This window comes from Natator depressus, chromosome 1 (genome assembly GCF_965152275.1).
Source record: "Natator depressus isolate rNatDep1 chromosome 1, rNatDep2.hap1, whole genome shotgun sequence".
Taxonomy (NCBI): Eukaryota; Metazoa; Chordata; order Testudines; family Cheloniidae; genus Natator; species Natator depressus.
In genome coordinates this window covers 139436709-139461299 of record NC_134234.1, presented here as the reverse complement: position 1 = coordinate 139461299, position 24591 = coordinate 139436709, and the positions used below count along the sequence as shown (strand labels likewise).

General features: G+C 40.5%; 1 protein-coding gene across 7 annotated transcripts in view; it reads right to left on the bottom strand.

The window, feature by feature from the left end:
* Window positions 1-24591, bottom strand: part of CNKSR2 (connector enhancer of kinase suppressor of Ras 2) — a 375664-nt gene that overhangs the window by 237302 nt on the left and 113771 nt on the right. For all 7 annotated transcript variants that reach the window (XM_074968071.1, XM_074968093.1, XM_074968061.1 and 4 more), the window contains one exon: window positions 6121-6162. In XM_074968071.1, the coding sequence (XP_074824172.1) occupies window positions 6121-6162 (42 nt within the window). The remainder of the gene's footprint in view (window positions 1-6120; window positions 6163-24591) is intronic.

Here is a 24591-nt window from a genome sequence, read left to right as displayed (position 1 = left end):
TTTTCCTGAGTGGTTACAGTTGAGTAAAACCCAGATGTATGTATGGAGTTCAAATTATGCATGGAAATGCACATTGAAAAGTATTTGTCAACAATTCCATCTGTATCCAATTTGCCTATTCACCTAGCTTTGTTAGATTCCTCTGAAGTTTTTCCACAATCTTCTAGTCTGGACTATACTAAATAATGCTGTAGCACCTGTAACTATTGCCACCTCACTTTTCACCCTCTGTTTCAGACCATTGGTAAGCTCAATATATTTTCTTATTTTTATTTATACACATACATACATACATACACACATACACACAAATACAGGGTATTATCTCTGCGTGTTTAAGAAAAAAACAGTTACTAACATTTCTCTAGCTGTTGTTCTGCAAGATGTGTTGCACATGTCCATTCCAATGTAGGTGTGCACGCCCCAAGCACAGCTGCCAGAATTTTTTCCCTTAGTGGTATCTGTAGGGTTGGCTCCAGTGCACTCCGGTGCCAGCGCTCATAGTGCTGGTATAAAGGGACCTACCAACCGCACGCCCCTTCAGTTTCTTCTTCCCAACTGACTCCAGTAAGAGGGGATGGAGGGCAGGTCTTGGAATGGACATGTGCAACACAGCTCAAAGAACAACAGTTTTTTTCATTTTCGAGTGCTTGCACATGTCCATTCCAATATAGGCAACTCACAAGCAGTTGCACAGGACATGGGCTCAGAGTTCAAGTACAAGCTGACTACAAGACTGCCAGCCAAAGCTGGCATCATCTCTGGCCTGTTGGATAATGGCATAGTACACTGAGAATGCGGGCACCAAAGACCAGATTGCTGCCCTGCAGGTATCTTGAATAGGAATTTGCGCTAGAAAAGCAGCCGAAGAGGCCCAAGATCTTATGGAATAAGCAGTCAGGTTATCCAGAGGAGGGTCGCTCATGAGTTTGTAACATGCCTGGATACACAATGTAATCCCAAGATGGAATCCTTTGGGCAGAAATGGAGAGTCCCTTTATTCTCTTTGCTATCATTATAAACAGCTGAGGCGATCTGTGGAATGGTTTTGGGCGTTTGAATATAAAATACCAAGGCCCGTCTAACATCCAAGGAATGTAGGCGCTGTTCCTCCCTATTCGCATGCAGCTTAGGGCAGTATACTGGCAGAAAAAGTGCTTGGCTGCAGTGGAATTGAGAGACTACTTTCGGGAGGAACTTTGGATGCGAATGCAGCTGCACTTTGAAGAAGATTGTATATGTGGGTTCTGATGTGAAGGGTCGGCTCTCCGAAACCCTCCTAGCCAAAGTGATGGCCACTAAGAAGGACGCTTTCCAGAAGAGGTACAACAGCGAGCATGTTGCTAGAGGCTTGAAGGGTGTACCTATATACTTTGACAGGATGAGGTTTAGGCATCAAGAAGGAATCGGCTCTTTTACCTGAAGGTACACCAACTCCAGGCCTTTGAGAAAACTGATTACCATTTCGCACAAAAAGACCGATCTTTTGTTGATTTTAGGATGCAAGGCTGAAATGGCTACCAGGTGGATCTTGATTGAGGAAAAGGCCAGACCTTGCTGTTTCAAGATCAGAAGGTACTCCAAAATAAGTTGCAATGAGGACTGTGCAGGAGGAATGCCACACTGGAAAGACCAGGTGGAGAATCGTTTCCACTTTGCCAGATAAGTCACACTGGTGGAGGGTTTTCTACTGCCCATTAAAATTCTACAGACCTGCTGCAAGGAAGCTTGCTCTTCAGGATTCAGCCATGGAGGTTTCAGGCCGTTAAATGAAGAGAGCTGAGGTTCACGTGGAGCAGCCAACTGTGGTCTTGGGAGATCAGGTTCCAATGTAGCAGAAGCCAGACTGGGATCTCCACCGAAAGGCTTGACAGGGTGGTGAACCAGTGCTGTCTGGGCCATGCCAAGGCTATGAGGATGACCCATGCTCAGTCCTCCTTGATCTTCAAGATCTTCAAGATCTTCTTTTCAGCTAAACAAGTCCACCTTTTGGGGGAACTTTGCCCTGGGTGTGGGGCCCACTTGACATTGACAGTCCCTCTCATTGATGGCCACCACCACTAGGGACCCTGGAGGAGAGAGTGAAAACTGAAATTCATACCCTTTGGCTAGTGCGCAGTATTTGCGCTCAGTCCTTTTGGCCGTAGGAGGAAGGGAATCAGGGATCAGCCAAAGCACTCTAAACAGGTCCATGATTGTCTCATTAAGGGGTAGAGCCACTCTTGAGGGACCTGCTGCTGACAAAATGTCCAATAAAGAGTGTGTCATCTCTTTGAGCATTTTGGCTTGGATATCCAAGTTCAAGGCCACCCACTTCAATAAGTCCTGGTAGGCCTTGTGGTCATCTTGAGGTGAGGATACATCAGTATCCGTCACTGCCTCATCTGGGGATGAGCAGGAAGAGGCTAAGGCTGGTTGAGGGTCCTCCACCTCTTCCTCTGTTTCGAATGAGACCTGTGGGATCTCCTCTTGAGGTTCAGCACCAGAATCCAGGTTGGGGGTCTCACGGCACGGTACCAGAGGTGCCCTATTTTCCAAGGCCACAGAATATGAACACCCTGAAATGTTACCCTGTCTCGGGGGAAACCCCCCAGGTTCCAAAAAGACCATTGCATGAGTGCTGGTCCCCACGGTCCCAGAGGCCAAGTGTTCAGGGGCAGCATAGCAACTCAGGCAACAGCAGAGTGGAAACAGAACAGGGAGTAGTGCTGGCCATTCTGATGATGGTGAGAGTAGGATCCCTCTTCAGACTCCAATAATGAAGACAAGATGCGGTGGGGAGACCAAGGCAGTGTCAGCCCTTTTGGTGCCAGTGAACAGCACCATGGAGAGGCCCAAGCTAAGGCTACCATAAGAGGTTTTCCCCTAGAGGGTGGCCGTAGTGCCACACAAAAGCTGGGGAATGGCTCTCTGTTGCTCATATGTACTGGTGGTGCTGAGTCCTGAATCTCCAGGGACCCCAGGACTGGGAGAATGAGTAGGTTTCAAGCAGCCACAAATGCCTCTGCGGTTGACAGTACCGCATACTGACTGGTACGCTGTCTGCTGGAGGATGGCACTTCCCATGCTGGAGATAGCAAAGCCTACGGAGGTACTGAGGCTGGCGGAGGTGGCTGCTGTAGTGCAGAAGAAGGAGAGCAGCCCGACACGGGTCTCATTTTATCCAGAACCCCTTGCCTGCTTCCTTTTGGCACAGGGGAACGACTCTTCTCCTGGTGCTTACAGTGCTTCTTCTTAGGGCACCAGGTAGGAGAATCACTGCCAAACTGGTGGGAGGAGCACTTCACACCAAAGCTGAAGTGTTTGGTGCTGAGCCCAAACACTCCAATGCTGGTCTTAGGGCTGTGTCCATGAGGAGGACCTTCAACCTCACCTCCCAGTCTTTCTTGGTGCGGGGTCCGAAGTCCCTGCAGATCTGGCAACAGTCTTTCCAATGAGCTTCCCCGAGGCACCTGAGACAGCTGGAGTGCAGGTTGCACAAGGGCATCGACTTGCCATAGGAAGCGCAAGATTTGCAGCCTGGTGTCCTAGACATACCCTGGCACTGGGGAATGGACAAGCTTCTCCAAGCAAGGGCAGAGGCATCCAAAACTTACTAACTACTTAAACTACACATACATGAGAAAGAGAAGAAAAACCAGTGGGAGAAATTGCCTGAGCAATGAGGGAAGTTCCAGCAACTGTTACAGGCGGTAAGAAGGAACTGAAGGGGCACAGGGTCAGCAGGGTCCGTCCTACTGGCGCTATGAGTGCGCAGCACCAGAGGTATCCGACGGATACCACTAAGGAAAAATAATCCAGCAACTGTGCTTGGGGCAAGCACACACCTACACTGGAAAGGACATGTGCAAGCATTCGAAGAAGAACAGTTCCAACAAGCAGCATTTCAACTTTTTGCCAAGGCCGCACCATTAAAAACTTCATTATTTAAATGCTTGTAGAGATCAGTCAGTCAAAGATGACAAACTCAGGCTTACTACAAATGCTCATACTTTTTGTCCCACAGGGGAAAAATGTCAGTGCAGCTGAAGAATTCAAGGAGACTTTTTTGTTCTGCAGTTATTGTAAAATCAAAAGTGTCAGCAGCCTAAAGAATTGCTCTTGCTAGGCATTTGATTTGGGAGCATTTAAAAAAATATTTATAGAAAATCTTTTGTACAGCCTCATATCCAGCGAAGTAGAAATGAAGATAATTTACTTGAGTACTTAAGTAGCATAATGACAGGTTTCAGAGTAACAGCCGTGTTAGTCTGTATTCGCAAAAAGAAAAGGAGTACTTGTGGCATCTTAGAGACTAACCAATTTATTTGAGCATAAGCTTTCGTGAGCTACAGCTCACTTCATCGGATGCATACTGTGGAAAATACAGAAGATGTTTTTATACACACAGACCATGAAAAATTAGGTGTTTATCACTACAAAAGGTTTTCTCTCCCCCCACCCCACTCTCCTGCTGGTAATAGCTTATCTAAAGTGATCACTCTCCTTACAATGTGTATGATAATCAAGGTGGGCCATTTCCAGCACAAATCCAGGGTTTAACGTCTGAGGAACGGGGGGGGGGGGTGTGAAGGGGGGAAGAATAAACAAGGGGAAATAGGTTACTTTTTATAATGAATCAACCATTCCCAGTCTCTATTCAAGCCTAAGTTACTTGTATCCAATTTGCAAATTAATTCCAATTCAGCAGTCTCTCGTTGGAGTCTGTTTTCGAAGTTTTTTTGTTGAAGGATGGTCACTTTGAGATCAGAAATCGAGTGACCAGAGAGACTGAAGTGTTCTCTCTGGTCACTCGATTTCTGATCTCAAAGTGACTATCCTTCAACAAAAAAACTTCGAAAATAGACTCCAACGAGAGACTGCTGAATTGGAATTAATTTGCAAATTGGATACAATTAACTTAGGCTTGAATAGAGACTGGGAATGGTTGATTCATTATAAAAAGTAACCTATTTCCCCTTGTTTATTCCTTTCCCCCCTCACTGTTCCTCAGACGTTCTTGTTAAACCCTGGATTTGTGCTGGAAATGGCCCACCTTGATTATCATACACATTGTAAGGAGAGTGATCACTTTAGATAAGCTATTACCAACAGGAGAGTGGGGTGGGGGGAGAGAAAACCTTTTGTAGTGATAAACACCCATTTTTTCATGGTCTGCGTGTATAAAAACATCTTCTGTATTTTCCACAGTATGCATCCGATGAAGTGAGCTGTAGCTCACGAAAGCTTATGCTCAAATAAATTGGTTAGTCTCTAAGGTGCCACAAGTACTCCTTTTCTAAGTAGCATAAAGAATAGGTATCAAAGTCTATCTGACCAGTGAAATAAAAAGTATGTTATAAGTGAAATCAATTCATTACTTGCTCTCAGGAACAGCACTATTTGTGGCTGCCTGAAGAAACATGATCAGTATTAACTCAATACCTACCAAAATATAGTTATAGTCTGACAAGCAATTAAATATTTTATACTAGGGTTCCACGTTCATTGCCTCAATTATTTCCAGAAAAACTTTTCTCACATTTTTGTCTCCTCACCCCCTCCATTGAGCAACCCTTCAAACATAAACTGCATTTTGAAAGTCAGACGTATTATCAACAGCAATAAAGATTATGCAAGTGGAACGTAGTAAGCATTTCTACTAATGATACATGAGCCAGGAGGAGTAGGTTTCATTCTCCCATAGTTTTATTGGGTCTGCAGTGGAAACAGGAGTAAAAAGTAGTATAAACTTTAAACTTTTTCACTGAAATAAACAGATGCTACTGTGTATGCCTAGAAAGCAGATTTGTTGAGTCAAATGTCATTTTTACATAGCTATTTCTGTGACCATAACCACATTTTAATATCTGTTGCCTATCAGCAGAGATGGGCCCAAATCAGAGTTTGAATTGAGATGCAAGCTTCTCCAAAAAGGGATATTCAGATCCAGCGTCCTGCTTCAAGCATCTCTCTACTTATTTGCTAATGATTCCCCATGTTGCTGGTTATTTAAAATGATGCATCGAGCCCAAATTAGTTCACCACCACCACAGACACTACTGCTAGGAAAAGAAAAGATAAAGTCATGGGTGTTACACAGTAGAGATGTGTGTTTATAGAAATCCAAGGACTACTCACCACATGAAGAATTTTATTCTCCGTTTCATATACTGTACAATCCTGAAAAGAGAAAGTAGATGAGGGACATTAGGTCACTAAGTAAAACATCCCTTGGAAAATTGCTTTTTTTTAAGGTTAATCATACTGAAAAATTTACGGAGAAAACCCCATTTCAGTGTCCCAACTATGATGGAAGGATTTATGTAACCCAAATAGAGAGAGTAGAATAAGAAGGAAATCCTGAGTAGCAAAGATCTATACCTCTGGTTCTCCACTTATTTTTGTTGAAATCCCACAAGATGGATTTTATTCCCCTCTCCCTAATATCCTTTTGTGCCATGCCCTACTACAGTCATGGCTGGCTGGCGTCTTTCTCCTCACCCATATCTCTTTCCTCCTCCTTTCTCATTTTATCCTTACTTTTCCTTAATATCATGGAAACATCTCCCACCCACCAAAAAACAAAATGTAACCCAGCAAACATTTCAATCTATTTAAAATAGGTGTGAGAGACTAAAACATTTCCCTAGTGCAGAAAGCAATTGTCCCTCTCATTCCAATCTGATCAAGGAAATTGGGAGAGGGAGTTGAATTATCCACAATACACTGAGTTGAATCATCATGTTTATGTAGCACTTCAGAGAGAGGGGGCAAAGTTTAGAGAAGAGAAAAGGTGAGTTGAATCATCACCCATGGACTTGGGGACATGGAGGATGGAGAATGAAGAAGAAAAGTGAGTCAGACTGTTACATACACAGAGCACACTGAGGGTTGTACACATGTGATCACTTTGCAAAGAATGTAAGGTGCTATCAACAAAAATGAGAAAGCATAGAAAGATAGAGGATAGAAGATTCAGGGGTTGGATTTTCTGCAGAAAAGGACCGAGGGGTTACAGTGGACGAGAAGCTGGATATGAGTCAACAGTGTGCCGTTGTTGCCAAGAAGGCTAACGGCATTTGGGGCTGTGTAAGTAGGAGCATTGCCAGCAAATCAAAGGACGTAATCATTCCCCTCTATTCGGCATTGGTGAGGCCTCATCTGGAGTACTGTGTCCAGTTCTGGGCCCCACACTACAAGAAGGATGTGGAAAAATTGGAAAGAGTCCAGCGGAGGGCAACAAAAATGATTAGGGGGCTGGAGCACATGGTTTATGAGGAGAGGCTGAGGGGACTGGGATTATTTAGTCTGCAGAAGAGAAGAATGAGGGGGGATTTGAGAGCTGCTTTCAACTACCTGAAAGGGGGTTCCAAAGAGGATGGATCTAGACTGTTCTCAGTGGTACCAGATGACAGAACAAGGAGTAATAGTCTCAAGTTGCAGTGGGGGAGGTTTAGGTTGGATATTAGGAAAAACTTTCCTAGGAGGGTGCTGAAGCACTGGAATGGGTCACCTAGGGAGGTGGTGGAATCTCCTTCCTTAGAAGTTTTTAAGGTCAGGCTTGACAAAGCCCTCACTGGGATGATTTAGTTGGGGATTGGTCCTGCTTTGAGCAAGGGGTTGGACTAGATGACCCCCTGAGGTCCCTTCCAACCCTGATATTCTATGATTAGGGACAGAAATCGTGGCAGATACAGAGACTAGGAAATATAGGGAAGAGAGAAGCAAAGAGGAGGAATATTTTTGTGCATATGAAATAAAATGTACGCTGTTGAAAGCATTACTCCAGTTTCAGATGGATCCTTTAATCTCTACTGTAATACAAATAATAATTCAAAGAATGGTGCTCATATTTTAAGTCTTACATTTCTTAAATGTTTTTCCAGTAGTGCAGAGAGTACAAGCTCAATTTTTGGCAGATATACCAATGTGGGCAATTCTAAACCATGAAATACTTCTGGTGCTAATCGTGGGGAAAAAAAAAACACCCCAAACTAACCTGTTCTTAAGTTTCACAGAGTAGAACCAACAGGTTAACTTGGGAACACTTTCCTAATAGTAGCTGTTTGTATTGGCAAGGCATTGCTAATAATATAGCCAAATGAAAATCTAGCCAAATAAAATATCTAACAATTATATGCAGACATCAATGAAGCATGTGCATTCTTACCTGCAAAAGACACGTTTCACTTTTAAATGTGAGAGGGTAAGTAACATTTTCAATTTGGATATATTTATGTTTTGCAGGAATCATTTTTCAAAAATAGCAATGAGAAACTGCAAAACATTTTAGCAACATTTAAAAATCCAAGTGTCACTGAGCAGACAGTAAAGTATTCATATTACATATGAAACTACTACAATCAAGTAGTCAACTTAAAGAGAACAGAGTCTAATCAGTTATCTACTCTGGAGAAAATGCTATTTTTCTTTATGTGCCTGAATTACATAATAATACTGAAAACAAATAAAACAGTTCAAAATGAGAGTACTTAAACTATAATAATTAAAATATTTTTTCTTCACTTAAGTAAAACACGAATGACTATATAGCAAATATTTTAATAGCCAAGAGGAAAAACTATTAAATTGTGCGTAAATAATATGTCACTTATGATGAAATATCTATAGATATTTTAAGTAGAAGTGCTAAATTACACAATAATTTACTCTAATTCCATATTTTAAACCATTTAAAAAACACACACAAAAGAGAAAACTAAATGTATAAAATAATGGATTTATGTGGGCTTTGGGTTACAAAGTTTGTCTGCTGTTGCCCCTTCTTCTGTTTCATCCCAAAATGAACCAATCAGAAATTTTGTATCTAGGTGGTCATTGAGAAGCAGTACTTTTGGTATTGGCAATTAAGTGTGACAGACAACCAGCACATCCTCAACATGCCCAAACCAGAACAAAAATATTATATTTTTTAGAAAGCAATATTGTTTATTACAAACAGCAGAAGACTATCAAGGATCAATATCAATTGCCACTCTGTCACGTAACAGTTAAATAAACATTAGAAGAAACCATATGTCCTGGGCTTGGAATCCAAAGAAAGGGGAACAAACTATCTAGTTCTAACAGACCAATAACTACAATGCTAGAAATTGAAAACCAACTGGGAAATTCTTAGAATTAGATTTCTAGGTCTGAACAGAATAACATGGCCAAATGGACTTATACTCACTGCCAGTCATACATCTGTGATGAATGGACTCACCAGCCCAAGCTTTATTGTAATCCTGAAACTCCCCCAAAAGACATGCCAAAGCTGAAAAAGCAAATAAAATCAAAAGGCTGTATCTCAAGGCTTGTCTATATACAAACACTTACGCTATGTCTGCATAGTTTAGTCAATAGGGCTGTGAATAGCAGCGGGCACCAAAGTTCTGAACTGTAAGTCCCCTAGTTTTCATTAATGTAGTCCTATTTGAAAGGAGCACGAGAAAGGGTGCTAATGGGTGATGGTGAAAGAGATCAGGTGACGGTCAGAAATGGGGGACTCTGCGAGAGAGAATGCACATGTGCAGTGTTTGGTAAAGACCATGTCAAGTTAACAGCCTTTTTGGCGAATGGAACAGTTGAACAAGGGCTGCAGGTCAAATGAAGAGGTCGGGGCGAGGAAACATGCAGCTAAGAAAACAGATGGGTCATCAACATGGAAGCTGAAGGACTGAAGTTAAGTGTAAGAGATGATGAGGAAGAGAGTGACAGGAGTCCAAGTCAGAGAGGAAGTCTGATGGGGGAGGAACTAGATGCACAGTAGATGACAGAAAGATGGAGGGAGAGAGGAGAGGAAAGTTGGATATACTATTGTTCAAAAGGAGAAAGAGTTGGAAGGGCGAAGAAGGAAGAATTGGAAGTAGTAGGAACAAGAGAGCAGAAGCCCAGCACCCTCACCACAGTCTGATCCAGAGCAGGGAGAATGAGAACAGAAGAGGCCTCCAAAAGAGGACAGCTGCAGAGCCTGTGACACCAAAGGATCTATTTTCTCTCTGAGATCCAGGAGTGGGAGAGAGCAAGGCATGAACAGTTTGTGGATGGCTGTGATCTTTTTTACAGATGGAGTGAGCATTCCAGAGAGAGCAAGAGAAGGGTAGGGTGGGGGCAGCAAGAGGTTGGGAAAAGTGGCATGAGAGGGGCAGAGGTACTGGTAGGGGCAGGTGAAGGAAGTGAAGATGTTGGGCGGAAGGGAGGGGTCAGGGTTAGGGAAAATGTCACCAGAGGTGAGGAGCTGGTGGATGTAGCATATCCTAATAATTTAGGAGGTGTACCTGAAGTCAGTGAAACTTAGCAGGGATGCAAGTGCCCAGGCATGCTAGCAGATCCTAATGCAGGATCAAGGTCTTGGGTTCATCTAATCTAAATCCCTGCCTCACAGCATGTTTCATTTTATTGTTTCTAACTATCCCTGTAAATAAGCATTTCACTTTCTTGACTATCTCCAACAATAATTTCACAACACTCCAGACTTAGTGATTTTTTCCTAATATTTAAGCTAAATTGCTTCTGCTACAGTTTCAGTCTATTACTTTGTGTTCTATCCTCACCAACTGATCAGAATAATTAATGCCAGTCACCTTTATAACATCCCTTTATAGAGAAGGAAATGTTGGCCACTTATTATGGAGACGCTTACAATTTGCAAGTATGGCTTTTCATACCCATTTCATTTAATAATTTAAAAAACTTGAGAACTGCAAAGTGTTGCTAACGGCACAATCAGAACCTAATTGGTGTTTTTAATACCACACCACCCACAGCTAGAGAACCTTTCTTCCCTCCACACCTAGAGACTTAGCCCATGTCCCACTGCTGAAAATTCCCCTCAAAAAACTATTCAATTAGGATATTTGAATATTGCAATTAAGTTGGCTCAAGCTCATGTACAAGTCGAAGTTAAACTTTTTCTCTTTAGAAAAGCTAGTATGCATATAAACTGTCACCCACAGCCAAGCCATACTCCCACAAGAGATGACAATTAGTTACCATTTCTGTGAAACAATAGCACGATTACTCCTCTAAGCAGAACACACATGAACAGAAAGATTTTTTGCTCTACACATTAATGCTCTGCACTCCAAAATTTTCTTAATGGACAAATTTTAACTGACCCTAGGCTATTTGACCCTACCAGTACCATTTCACCTACAACAGCTGAACAAGGTTGATGGTTACTACAAATGGGTGAATACTGCCATATGCGTAAAGCTAGAGCTACTACACATATTGTATGTACCAGAAAAATCAAAAAGGTTTCTTTAGTCTATGTGACGTGCCAGATCCCCAGCTAGTAAAATATGGCATAAGCTAGTGCACACTGATTTACACCAGCCAGGATCTGGCCCCCAATTTATATTTCAGAAAATCCAGCAAAGGGTTTAGAGCATAAGCCACAAAACTTGTGCTCTAATAAATTGGTTAGTCTCTAAGGTGCCACAAGTCCTCCTTTTCTTTTTGCGAATACAGACTAACACGGCTGCTACTCTGAAACCAGCAAAGGGTTCATCTCCGAAATAGTACATATCCCATCATCAGGCATCAAAATGAAAAGGAGTGATGAAATTAATTATCATCATCAGGTTCCAGTGGTCTCTCCCTCCACAAACAGCAGGAACAGCAAGAAAGAACTCTACAAAAGCAGCTGGGAGCAAGCTAAGTATTCACAACATGAAAGGAAAAGATAAGACTCAAGATAGAGAGGGGAGGAAAGGATTACACATGCGGAAGAGGTTACAAAAGATAAGTAAAGGTTAAAATGCAACAAAACAAAACAAGCCTATGGAAAGGTAGAGTTGGTTTACTTTAGATTTTAATATAATTAAAAATATAAATGAAAATATAATTTTAATATAATTAAAAAAGCTTGGTAAACTTCAGTACTGAAGCACTCAAACTGCACCCCTCATATTCCTCATAAACATTCTTCTGCATTCTGTCTATTAAGATAGTAAGGTATTTAGGACAGAATGAAACTCATCTGCAAAGTGCCTACCTTGCTTTGGGTATTACAGACACAATAGAGAGTTTAAAGAGAAAGTGAATCTAACCAAAATTAGATATACTGTATTTGAAGCAATGGACCAAGTAAAAAGCACTGACATATATCACAGATATATATATATATACACACATTTCACACATACACAGAGCAGCTTAGAGGTAGAGTCTATTAGAGTCTCTTCATGACTCTTTCAGGGCATCCCAAGTAATTACTTGGGGATTTATGTCCAATAGCTAAACTTTCCCTGTTAAAGTTCAGCAGACCAGAGCCGGCAGGATCCTGCCTGAGGTTTTTCTTTTATAGCTGAAACAAGTGTTTTGAGCACAGCATGTGTTCGAAGATTCCTCATTGCTGAGCCCACAAGGACTCAATCCTTGAAGTTAAAATTCTCTTTCCTATGTATACACAAGTAACCCAGCTATATTGATTAACATAAAGCAATTGTTGGTCAGATAAGCTGAAGATGATATAAGTAATGTTGATTTGAGTCATACAGTATATACACATCTTGTGAATACACAACCAAATGTTAAATACAGACCTTTGATCTAATGACAACTGAGTATCGTTGCATATTTGAGGTAATTAGAGTTACAGGATACAGACAGACAAACATGCACACAGCATCTTCCTTGATTTCTTATCAACACAAATGAATGGGCTTACCCTATTAACCCCTTTTAACATCTCTTTGATACCCCCACATAAGTGAATTGTCCTGATTCCTGTTGCAATGCCTCCACAAACCTCTAAGGTTCTTACAGAGTTATTTGGCCTGTTGATCCTAACCTGACTGCTGGTTTGCCAGCATCACACATGCATTTATCGTAGTTTCCATTTTCCTCCCCGTCACTAACTTTTATGATCCAATATGTTTCTAGTGTCTTCTTCTCTCTCCCATTGTGTCTCTAATTCTCCTGTTTATTATTTCCCTGTTCTGTTTTCCACTTCTTTGAAAAAATAACTGCAGCAGCACCTTTTTACTCTGTTGTCCACTCCTTTGAATCATAGCTTGTTGTAAATCATCTCACAACGAAGAGATGTGATTTTACAGAATCACCAGCTCAAATAATATCCTAACATACCATGGGAACAACATTCTTACAATTCCACTGAATTCACAGAGGGCAACATTCAACAACAAAAATCAAAGTTCCACTGGTATGATGTTGCATAGGCTAGTGGAATCCAGATTTAGTAGCTAATAATATTCTTTTTATCAAATTGATCACTATACTGTGAACTCCTCCCTTTGACTACATCTCCCAAGCCTCCTAATGTATCAATACATGGAAGTTGGCCAGGGCAGATTACATAAACTGTTAATGAATGAATTGGGCGTACACTAGGGCTCAATCCTGCAAGGTGCTGAGCACTGTGGCCCTGATCCAGCAAAAGCAGTTCAGCGCATGATTCACTTTAAATGTGAGTAGTCCCAGAGACTTCATCTGCTTAACTTTATTTGAGTAGTCCCACTGAAGTACTTTGCTGAATCTGGGCCAGAATGCTCAACACCTAGCCTACAAGAGAACAATTACATCAATACATGGAAACATTAATCATAGAATCATAGAATATCAGGGTTGGAAGGGACCTCAGGAGGTCATCTAGTCCAACCCCCTGCTCAAAGCAGGACCAATCCCCAACTAAATCATCCCAGCCAGGGCTTTGTCAAGCCTGACCTTAAAAACTTCTAAGGAAGGAGATTCTACCACCTCCCTAGGTAACGCATTCCAGTGTTTCACCACCCTCATCGTGAAAAAGTTTTTCCTAATATCCAACCTAAACCTCCCCCACTGCAACTTGAGACCATTACTCCTTGTCCTGTCACCTTCTACCACTGAGAATAGTCTAGAACCATCCTCTTTGGAACCACCTCTCAGGTAGTTGAAAGCAGCTATCAAATCCCCCCTCATTCTTCTCTTCTGCAGACTAAACAATCCCAGTTCCCTCAGCCTCTCCTCATAAGCCAGACCCCTAATCATTTTTGTTGCCCTTCGCTGGACTCTCTCCAATTTATCCACATCCTTCTTGTAGTGTGGGGCCCAAAAGTGGACACAGTACTCCAGATGAGGCCTCACCAATGTCAAATAGAGGGGAACGATCACGTCCCTCGATCTGCTGGCTATGCCCCTACTTATACATCCCAAAATGCCATTGGGCTTCTTGGCAACAAGGGCACACTGTTGACTCATATCCAGCTTCTCGTCCACTGTCACCCCTAGGTTCTTTTCTGCAGAAAAACCCGACAGGCTGAAAATAACTTGGACCATGTACCATGGACCATGTACCAGTACCAAAAAATTTGCACTATAGGGAACCTTATGGAAAAGACTAAGATGAATCTGGATTTCTGTGCCCATGTGAAATAGATGTATTTTATATAGTTTTATATACTGAGTTGGCAACCTGCTGAAATTGTCTGTCACGGGCTTCACTTCTCCGAGTGCCTATGGGCTATGATCTTGTGTCACAATATTGTCATTGCTCTTATACTTTCTGTCACAGTTTCAGGGTATTCCGCACCCCCATGTTCCACTCCATGAGTGTCCAGTCAGGTCTCAGGCCTCCAGTTATCACCCATCTCTGGACAGGAACCCTTATCCCAGTCCCTTCTTGACTGTTTTTTGTTGTTGTTGTTTTTTGAAGGACTGCACACCTCCCTGCCTTACATTGGGATATCACCAGCAGCCAATCTACCTAAAGGCCAGTCCCTGTGCATTGCTTTCTCTCCGAGGGCTATGTCCCAGTGTATTCCCAGTAATTACGAGTTACCACACAGCTCTTTTTAAGCAAGCATATATACTATTAAAGGTAAAAGCATCACAGATAAAACATAATAAAAATAACCAGATTAGTACCAGCAGTCACTCATCAGTCTTATGGGACCTTAATAGGCAAAAGTCTTTCCAACCCTTTTGCAAAGATTGGGGCCCCCCCCTTGGACAGAAGGCCCTGTTGGTTTGTTGGATCATAAAGAAACCAGAAGCCTGTGTAAACCCAGCCATTTATATCAGAAGCCCTTTCTTTGTCTGTTGGTCTCTAGAAAACCCAGTTTTAACAGTATCTGAAGCCACCCCGGGGCTCTCTAGAGTTGTTTAGTCTCAGTGACTAGACTTAATCACCCCCCGGGGCATCTTTTTTAGTTCCTGTAGGAGATGTGATAACTCTCCCACACACAGTAGAACACAATCATATGTAAACATTCATACATTTAATACAATGTCTCCCAAAGATACTGGCTGCGGTTGCAATATCTATCACACCACATTCACTAGACCCTTGCCGCATTATAATCAGTTTGGCAGTTGCAAGTACTTGTGAACCCTATGATTTTATTCCCATTGCTGTAAAGTTGTGCTAATTAGAAAATAAGATGCAGTCACTTACAAACAGTTATGGGATACCAGAAATGATAAAAACACACAAGTAAATAATAAACTTTCATTTGTTAATTGCAAAAATAAATTAAAAAATTAAATTAAATTAAAATTTCAGCCATATTACTCACTCTTAGATGAGGGAGTGCAAGAGACAATAACCACTTCTCATATTTGAAGGATTGTGTATATTCCTGGCCATCAGACTCCCTTATTCATTAATTTATTTAGTTGTTCCTGCAATACCACTGTGAGGCAAGGAAAACTTACAGATGGAGATCTGAGAAACAGATAGATTAAATGATTTGCCAGAAACAGAATCCAGGTCTCCTTATTTATTCCTAATCTAGTAAATTAATCATAAAATCATTCATTCTTCTCCACTTCTTAGGGCCATGTGAAGTCAAGGTTGTTCAACCAGGCTGCATGGCACTAGGAAGGTAGAATAAACTGGAATAGAGAGTTGCAGAGCATAAGAATTCATCTATGAGAGGTCTCATCCCCAAGGCAGCTCTTGAATTAACTTCATTTCAGCTTCTTCACCACTGGTTTCTTTGCTTTCTTTCACAGCCTTCCAGAGCTTGCACAACTAAGGCACCCATGTATATATCTTTTATTATGTCAGATTTTCAGTCACTGAAACACACACGAGGTTATGAACATAATTCAAGAACGGTAATCAAGTCACTTGGGAAATAAAAATGTCCTTCACGAGCAACTCAATCTTCCCTCCACACTTAGTCATATGAGGGCAGCAACTAAAGTTTGTTTCCAGCTTAAAAATAGTTGGTTGATAAAACTGCTTTTGCTTTTTGTTTAAAAGTCATATCAGATGTTCTAAAGTAGATTACGCTAACTCCGCCTCCATCCACCCCCCAACAAAAACTAATGATTAATGACAAAAGGGATCAAGATGGTCAGGGACACAACCCCATGCTCCCGGTGTCCCTAAATCGTCAATGGCCAGAAACTAGGCCTGGATGACAGAAGACGGATCATTCAAAATTGGCTTGTTCTGTTCATTCTCTCTGAAGCGTCTGGCCCTGATCACTTTCCGAGATAGGATACTGAGTTACATGGACTATTGATCTGACCCAGTATGGCTCTTATATTTTAAAATGATCCCTTCAAGACTAAAAATAAAGAAAAAACTAGACACAGAAACATTATAAATTATTTTATTCTGTATGAACTCTATCACTGTAACTTTAATAATTACAGGGGATTAAAATGAGTGTTTGGAGGGAGGATACAATTTATTTAAAAAAAAAAAGCACCAAATGATTTCAAGGTGATACTGCAGCCAATCTACATCATCAGTAAATCAGGGCAATTATTGCAATAAACACATGCACATCACCAGAAGATTAACATTTAATATTCAGAGAGCATACAATGAAAAGTTTATTTTCCTGTTTTTCTCTATACCACCTTCAAACAAATAATAACTGGGAGCAGATTAGTAAACTTTTACAGAACACTGAAGTCTTTAATTAACCTGGAAGGAAATGGTTCAGAAATGCTTTAATACTGTGTTTTCTTTCTGTAACTGTTCAGTACCTATTCTGCAAACCTTGCTTTTTACAGTATATTATAAAAGCGCTCCAAAAATTCTATAATAGTTTAAAAACTTACCTAAGCAAATATGTAAAAAGTGTAAATCATCATTTCTTTGTACTTTTTAAGTTCGCGTGTCTACTATAAATAAATATATTGCCCAAGATGAGGAGAGTGTACATGTCATTATACCCATCTTGTATGGGAAAGGAAGGGCGATCAAGAAATGGATATAGAATTACTCCCACGTTACTTTTACAAATAACACAAGGCAAGTGAGATCTGACAGATTAAATTATTTAATGTTCCTTTAATTATACCCAGAAGCAGTTCTTTGGGCCCTTCTGCTCCTCTAGTTACAAGTCTATTATTCATGAGATTTTACAGGAATGAATAGTGACAATCCTTGCTGCATCTATGGGATATTATATATTCACCTAAGCATATAAGGTATATAGAAAAATCTTCATGATGTAAAATGAAATGAATCTGACAAGCTATTAGTCTCTCACACAATTCTAAATTAATACAGTAACAAACAGATATCAATGTAGTTCTTTTCACAAAAGTGACTCTAAACATGGGTTCTATTTTCCCTTAATGATTTCCAGACTAAGTGTTTTCAATTTACAAATAAAATATACTTTTTCTAACTATCTGTCTTGCCCACACAATCTGGAATACAAATATCTAGCTGCGTCTTTTCCTTCTCACCTCAAATACTAATGGTTCTATCGGTCTAATTAGGTCTTTCATTACACCTGTGACAATCCCATTGTGTTCAGTAGGTGTGCTCAGGTATAACTGACTGTAATTGTACTTCCAATCAGAGTTTAGCATACAATTCTGTTGCTGATGTACAAAGAATAGACCCAGTCTCTCTTTCTCAGCTGTTTGCTCTGCTGTGCTGTAAGAAGTTAAAAGGTCATACAAATCTGCACTTAACACTAGCAGTATCTTCTGTAGGGGCCTCTGGTCAGGAGTAACATCCAGCCCTCCCTGCCCCCTAATGATCCATTTTGGGAAGGGCTTCATTTAGCTCTTCTAAAATCCTAGATACCTATGGAGCATCACAGCTTTTTTCTCCTCCAAATCTCAACTAAGAGAGTCTTCCTCAACAAGATCCAGGCACATGCCACCTTTGGAGTTTCTGTGTGAGCTGTAGCTCACGAAAGCTTATGCTCAAATAAATTTGTTAGTCTCTAAGGTGCCATAAGTACTCCTTTTCTTTTTGCGAATATCGACTAACACGGCTGCTACTCTGGAACCTGTTTAGTCATTGTTGCATTAGTTTCAAGGTAGGTGTGTCATTCATCCCACTCCTCAGCTAAACATGTTCAGGTTTAGCTGAGGAGTGGGATGAATGACATGCTTTGATCTCTCTATCTGTGACCTCTCCATCTGTTCCCTTCTCACCAAGGTATTTAGACAGGTGCCCCAACCCCGGTAATATAGCAGCCAATCTTTCATGCAATGTCAGTTGTCTGTTTGCCAATTCCATTCAGGACTGAACTTGAGGCTTTTGATAAAAATCTCTAGGTTCTAATTTTTCTTACATGCTCTTTACAATTTACATCTTCAGAAGTTAATTTGAAGGTTTATCACACAATTAACAGTTAGTCCTTCCTGCACCTGCCCTCACTTACTTCATCCCCAGTGCAATTGCCTTTGGGTTACGGACATCATTTTGGAATGCTAATTAACCTCCTTTTAAAATCTCTACTGTATCTAGGCTAGTGTTATACTTTGGAATCAGCTCTTTAAAGAGACATTCACCTAATATTTCAGTAACTTTATTTTAAGATTTCTTCTGATAAGAAATTATTGACACTCTGAAGTTGATCTGTCACAGGAACCATCACTTTAAAGAGCAACATACAAAAGCTTTTCAGATAAGGGAAACATCTCATAAGTGAAATCAAAATATCCATAAGTAAGTATTGAAAGGAATGATTTTTCATAAATGCTTGGTTTAATCTGTTCCCACTGAAGACAACCAAAGTTTGCTCCCATTGATTTAAGTTGTAGAATTAGGCCACTGCTGAGCACTTTTGAAAAACTCACCTTAAAATCAATGAAAAATATGAATGTAATAAACAAATAAATAGAAATAAGAAGAGTTAAAGTGACCAATAGTGCCAAATAATTTATATGACTCTCTCGTTTGTCAATGTAACCACTGACTGGAATAAAGCTCATTAATCCTTTTAACGCCTTTGCTTCTAAAGTTGGTTAGAACTGTAACTGAACTCTTTATTAGTAGGATTTCCAGCAGTAAGATGGTCTGTCAGTATTGCTACTTAGTTAGCAAAAATAAAGGTGATTAACTTGTTTTTTGTAAATGCTTAAAATGTTACCCTCTGTTTCTTCATCAATCAGCACTGCATTAGCCAAAAGAATGTTGTTTTGGCCTCAAAATTATTCTTATCCAAAAAATTCATTTAGGGCTTGATCCTGCATCAATATTTCAACGGAACTTAGTTCAGTTTAAAACTATATTTACATAGAGCATTAGTTGTGAAGGTAACTCCTAAGAAGTTAAATTCGTTAGTAACATGCAAAATTAAACTGTTCATGAGACCACGAATCAGGGATTTAATTGGAATCTTTACGGTAGGCTATGACAAGAGTTCTTTAAAAATAGACTCAAACTTAGAAAGGAGTGCAGCAGGTGGAAGATACTCTGCAGATCTATTTATCATCACTATTTATTGTTTGTATAGTGACAACAATGAACTAGGTACTTTACAGAGAACTACAAAAACAAGGTACATGCAATCAATTTAGCCTGTCATTATTGAAAATACCAAATGCATGAAAAATCTGATTAATGAAACTCAGGTGAGAACTGAATTACTCTAGGGTGGTTCAGAAACAGTAAATTAGGTCAAAATAATTTAACTTATGGAAAAATTGAAGCAGATGCTGTTTTGAGCACACTTTAGTACAGCACAACTCTTGCATAATGATTAGAAAACTGAAGATATTTAAAGAGCTTTACTGCCAAAACCATGATTTACAGGTATGCAATCAATAAATATACAAAGCTCCTGATTGTTTTATGATAAGTAATCAAATTTGATGTGTGTGTGTGTGAGTGAGAGAAAGAGAGATACACATGTGTATTTTCTAAAGAACTACACAAAACATTTGAGCAAAAAATGCAGAAAAACAGCCTCATTAAAATATATATTTGCTTTAGATTAGAAATCTAGAAAAAATAAGGTAAGGAACAAATGTGCATTAGTAGGGAGGCAAACTGTATGATCGTTAGGTATTTTACATTTTGTAAATTTTCTCTGTGTGTGTTTGGTGTAAAACTGTATTTCCAATAGGACAAAGGTCACAATCAAAAGGATGAGGTTTTGCTTGTTTGTTTGTTTTGTTTTTGAGTTTTGTGCGGGGTTTTTAAAATACATTACGAGATCATGCCATACCATGAACAACTTCTTAAAAAATATACACATTCCAAATGAAATGGACAGTGCCTATTTAAAGTTAAGATAGCTTAAAGATGACATTTAATCTTTGAATTTCCTTGCTTTTCCTCTGTTACAGTTTAAAAGTTACCTTCTTATACAGTTTATTTGTACCTTTCTTTACAATTTCTTAACACATCAATGGACAACATATGAATAGGAAAACTCATCACTCATAGGACCACACAGTATGAAAGTTAATAGGGCAGTTTAATGGAGTTGTTAAAGTTTATCACATTTTAAAAAGATTTTCAGATATTAAATACAGCTATGGGCAATGAGTAGTAATGGCTACACACCTGATGCTCCAGTGCACACTATACCAGTACATTTACCATGGTTTTGTTTAACTCCCAGTGGTGCCAGGATTGACCATGGAGTGGCATATATGCCTAATAAAGAAGGGCCCGGGCAACAGAGCTCTTTTTGCATCTGGACCTCTCAAGTACCATTACTGAGCACAGCACGCACCAACAAAGACTTAGCTTGGTGTTTGGTGTCACAGTTTCAGGACAAATGCATCCCAGAAGTGTCTAGTCAGCTCTCCAGCCATCACCTGTCTTTAGGTGGGGACCCTTGTCCCGATCCCTTCTGACCAGGGGTTTTAAGGCAGCACAGCTTCCTGCCTTACCCTGTAATATCACCAGCAAGCCAAACTGCCTTAAGGCCAGCCCCTGTGGATTGCTCTCTCTCCAAGGGCTATGAACAGTGTATTGCCAGCACTTGCAAGTTACCACAAAGCTCCTTCAAAGCAAGCACCTTTATTACTGAGGTAAAAGCATTGCAGAAATATTACAAGGAAAACAAATGAATTTAAACAAACACAATAAACATAACAAGAGTCACCAATCACTCTTATGGTGCCCTAGTAGGTGAAAGTCATTCCAAATCTTCCACCAGGTTAGGGTCCCCGCTTAGACAAAAGTTCCTCTCCCTTTGCTGGATCAGAAAGAAGGCCACAAATCAGTTCAAGCTCATGCTTGTATACCAAAAGCTCTTTGTCTCCTAGTCTCTGGAAAACCCAGCTTGAGCCAGTATATGCAAATTACTTCAGGGGTGGTACCTCTCTAGAACTGTTTAGTCTCGGTGATGCACATTAATCATTTACCACTGTGTCCTGGAGGAGCTGTGGTAACCTTCCCCCATGGAGTAGAACACAATTATACATAAAGCTATGATTTAGTCAAAGGTATTTTCAGTAAAAGTCATGGACAGGTCACGGACAATAATCAAAAATTCACACCCCATGACCTGTCCATTACTTGTACTATAAAAATCCCTGACTAAATCGTAGCTGGGGGGGCGCTGCTCTGTGGGAGGCCCGCAGGGCTGTTGCTTGGGGGGAAGCCCGGAGCCAGCAGCACCAGCTGCTAGGGGCCACCGAGCAGCAGCTGCTCCAACCTCTCTCCTGTCAGCCCACCTACCACTGCTCTGGCCACACCTAGGACCGCTGCCAGAACCTGCCAAGCTGCAGCTGCTCCTGCTGCCCCCCCTGGGCTGCCCAAGCAGTGGCGGGGGAAGCTGGCTGCAGGGCCACCTGAGTGACTGGCTGCGGAGCTGCTCCAGCTCCAACCAGTGCAGCTGGCCCCAGAGCCACTCCAGCAGCAGCCAGTGTGGCTGGCTGCAGGGCTGCCCGAGCATCTGGCCCCAGAGCCAGCTACTTTGGCAGCCCTGGGGTCAGCCACAGTGGCTGCTGCAGAAGTCATAGAGGTCATGGAAAGTCACGGAATCCATGACTTCATCTGTGAGGGACACGGAGCCCTACTCATATGTAAACCATTCAGAGATTTAATACAATATGGTCTCCAAAGCTACTGCATGAGATTGTGACCGATATTGCAATTGGGACTCCTAACCCTACAGAATTAGGCAAATGAGGTAAGGCTCTTTTCTGCCAATAGGAAATGGGTTAGGGGTTTCCATCTGCCGTCGTGCAAAATGCCTTTCAATAGAGCAGGCCTAGAGTAAATTCCTTTAAAATTCATAAATGCTAAAATGTTTTTTTAAAAAGTCAAGGCTTTGGATGAAAAGGTATTGGGCCTTGGACAGTTTGGCAGTTCTAAATTTGAACATCACAGTGAGGGGGAAGATGAGGCTGATGAATGCCAAAAGCAGACACTGCTTCCACCCTTTTCACTGCAGTTGTCCCTAAGGGATGAGGGTGGACTTTTATTTTATCATCTTAACTTTTAATGAATTTACCACTACTTAGTAAAATCTAATGCCTATGTCTCTCCTCACTGGCCCCTACCACGTATGTCGAATATTTAAATTTTTAGTCACTGACAAACAAAGATTAAAATGATATATGATACAAGAGTAGGCGTCACAGTCTCTATACCTTCCTGATTCTCTTCCTATCTCTTTAACTATTCCCTAAGGGTCTCCCATACCGGCTTGTCCTTCTCCATCTCATTTTGTCAGTGTCCCAAAGAGCTCAGCTTTCAACTCTCTCCTCTTCTACATCTAACCCCCTGTTGTTGGGCAGCATCTTAAGTTCATGCTGCTTTAATTACCATCTCTGTGCTGATGATTCACAGATCTCTCTCCCCTTCTGTTCACATTTCACAGCTTTGAATCTCCTCCTGGATATCTGTCACCAACTCTAACACTACATGACTAAAAAATGAACTCATGTTTCCTCCAAAATCCTCCCGCCTCCCTTTTTTCTCCATCCCTGTCAACAACTCCACCACCTTCTGTCCCTCAGGCTCAGAACCTGGGTGCCATTTTCAACTCCTCTTCCTTTCCCACACACATTCTCTGATTCCCTCCCTGCAGCATTTCAGAAATCTTTTCAGTTCCCTCAATTCAAACTACAAAAATTCTTGTCCACACTTTCACCTTCTGGTGCCTCAATAGCTGTAACTATCTCCTCTCTAACCTCCTTGGCCCTCATCTTGTCCCCTGCTCCAATCCACTCTATCCAGAATTCAGCTGTGTAAAAATTATCTTATCCACCACTAATACAATCAGGAACATCATATCTAAGCACAACTGGGGGGAGAAGAGAATATATCGTATAAATCCATTTAGGGAAGATAAAGAAAACATTCTTTGGAAAAGAGGCACTTGAGGGGAAATATAACGTAAGTTATTAAAAAAATCTATTTTATAAAAAGTAATTGCCTATAAATCTTATAACAACTAAAATGTTGTAAAAAACGTAGGTCTTTTTTTCCCTGAATATTTTGTGAAACCGTAATTTTCTCTATCCTTAAATATAATGCAAACTAAAAGTAATCATTACCCAGGTAGTTGAACACAAAGAGAATTGCCTTAACATTATTTATTTTAAAAATTTATATACAGCACCTATCACCGTGGCAACTAGACATTTCATGCAAAAATTCAACTTACATAAATCTGCCAGAATGAGTAGCACTAGATCAAGCCTCTGCTGTTACAGCTAGAACAAAAGAAATCAATAACCATTTTCTGGGATACAATTAATAGAGAGTTACATTATATAAGAGAAGGTTCTTTTCCTCCACCCTTCTAAACTGAATTATTTTTATCCTTTCTGTAAAAAAAAGTGCTATCTTATTTCCCCTAAATATCTGATCACATTTTTGTCTGCACTTTACATATGCTGTGAAGACAGTAAAATACCTTCCTGATGTAATAATTCTAAGATGAGTTGATACGCTGAGGGCAGAAATCACGACAATTATTTCAGCGCTGACAGGAAGTGTGTGAGTATCTACCTATATATCTCGCTGGCTCTAGCTGCTGACAGAATTCTGAATGCAACTTCAGTTCTAAGGGTGATTTCTCCAGCTAAAGGCATTTTCAATCAATAGGTGAAAATCTCCACTAAAATCATTAACAGATGAGATGCTGAAAATGATAGGTGTGTCCAAAATGTTCCTCATAGACATAATAGTTTCTCTTTTTTTCAATCACAAAAAAGGGCAACCCATAAATATTGGTTTAATAGCTTGATACTGACAGGTGTCATAAACCATAAAATAAAGGTTTTTATAGTGACAAAATTTCATTCCTCTAATGAAAAACTTTCAATTCCACTTTCTATGTTCAAATGCTGAAGATCATTTAGGACCAAATGACTTTCTAGCTGCCCTTTACTCATATTTTCTTCCCACACTATAAATACAGTAATTGCTCCTGGGTATCAAAATAATTTGTAGCAAAATATATTTTTAGATACATATACTGCTCA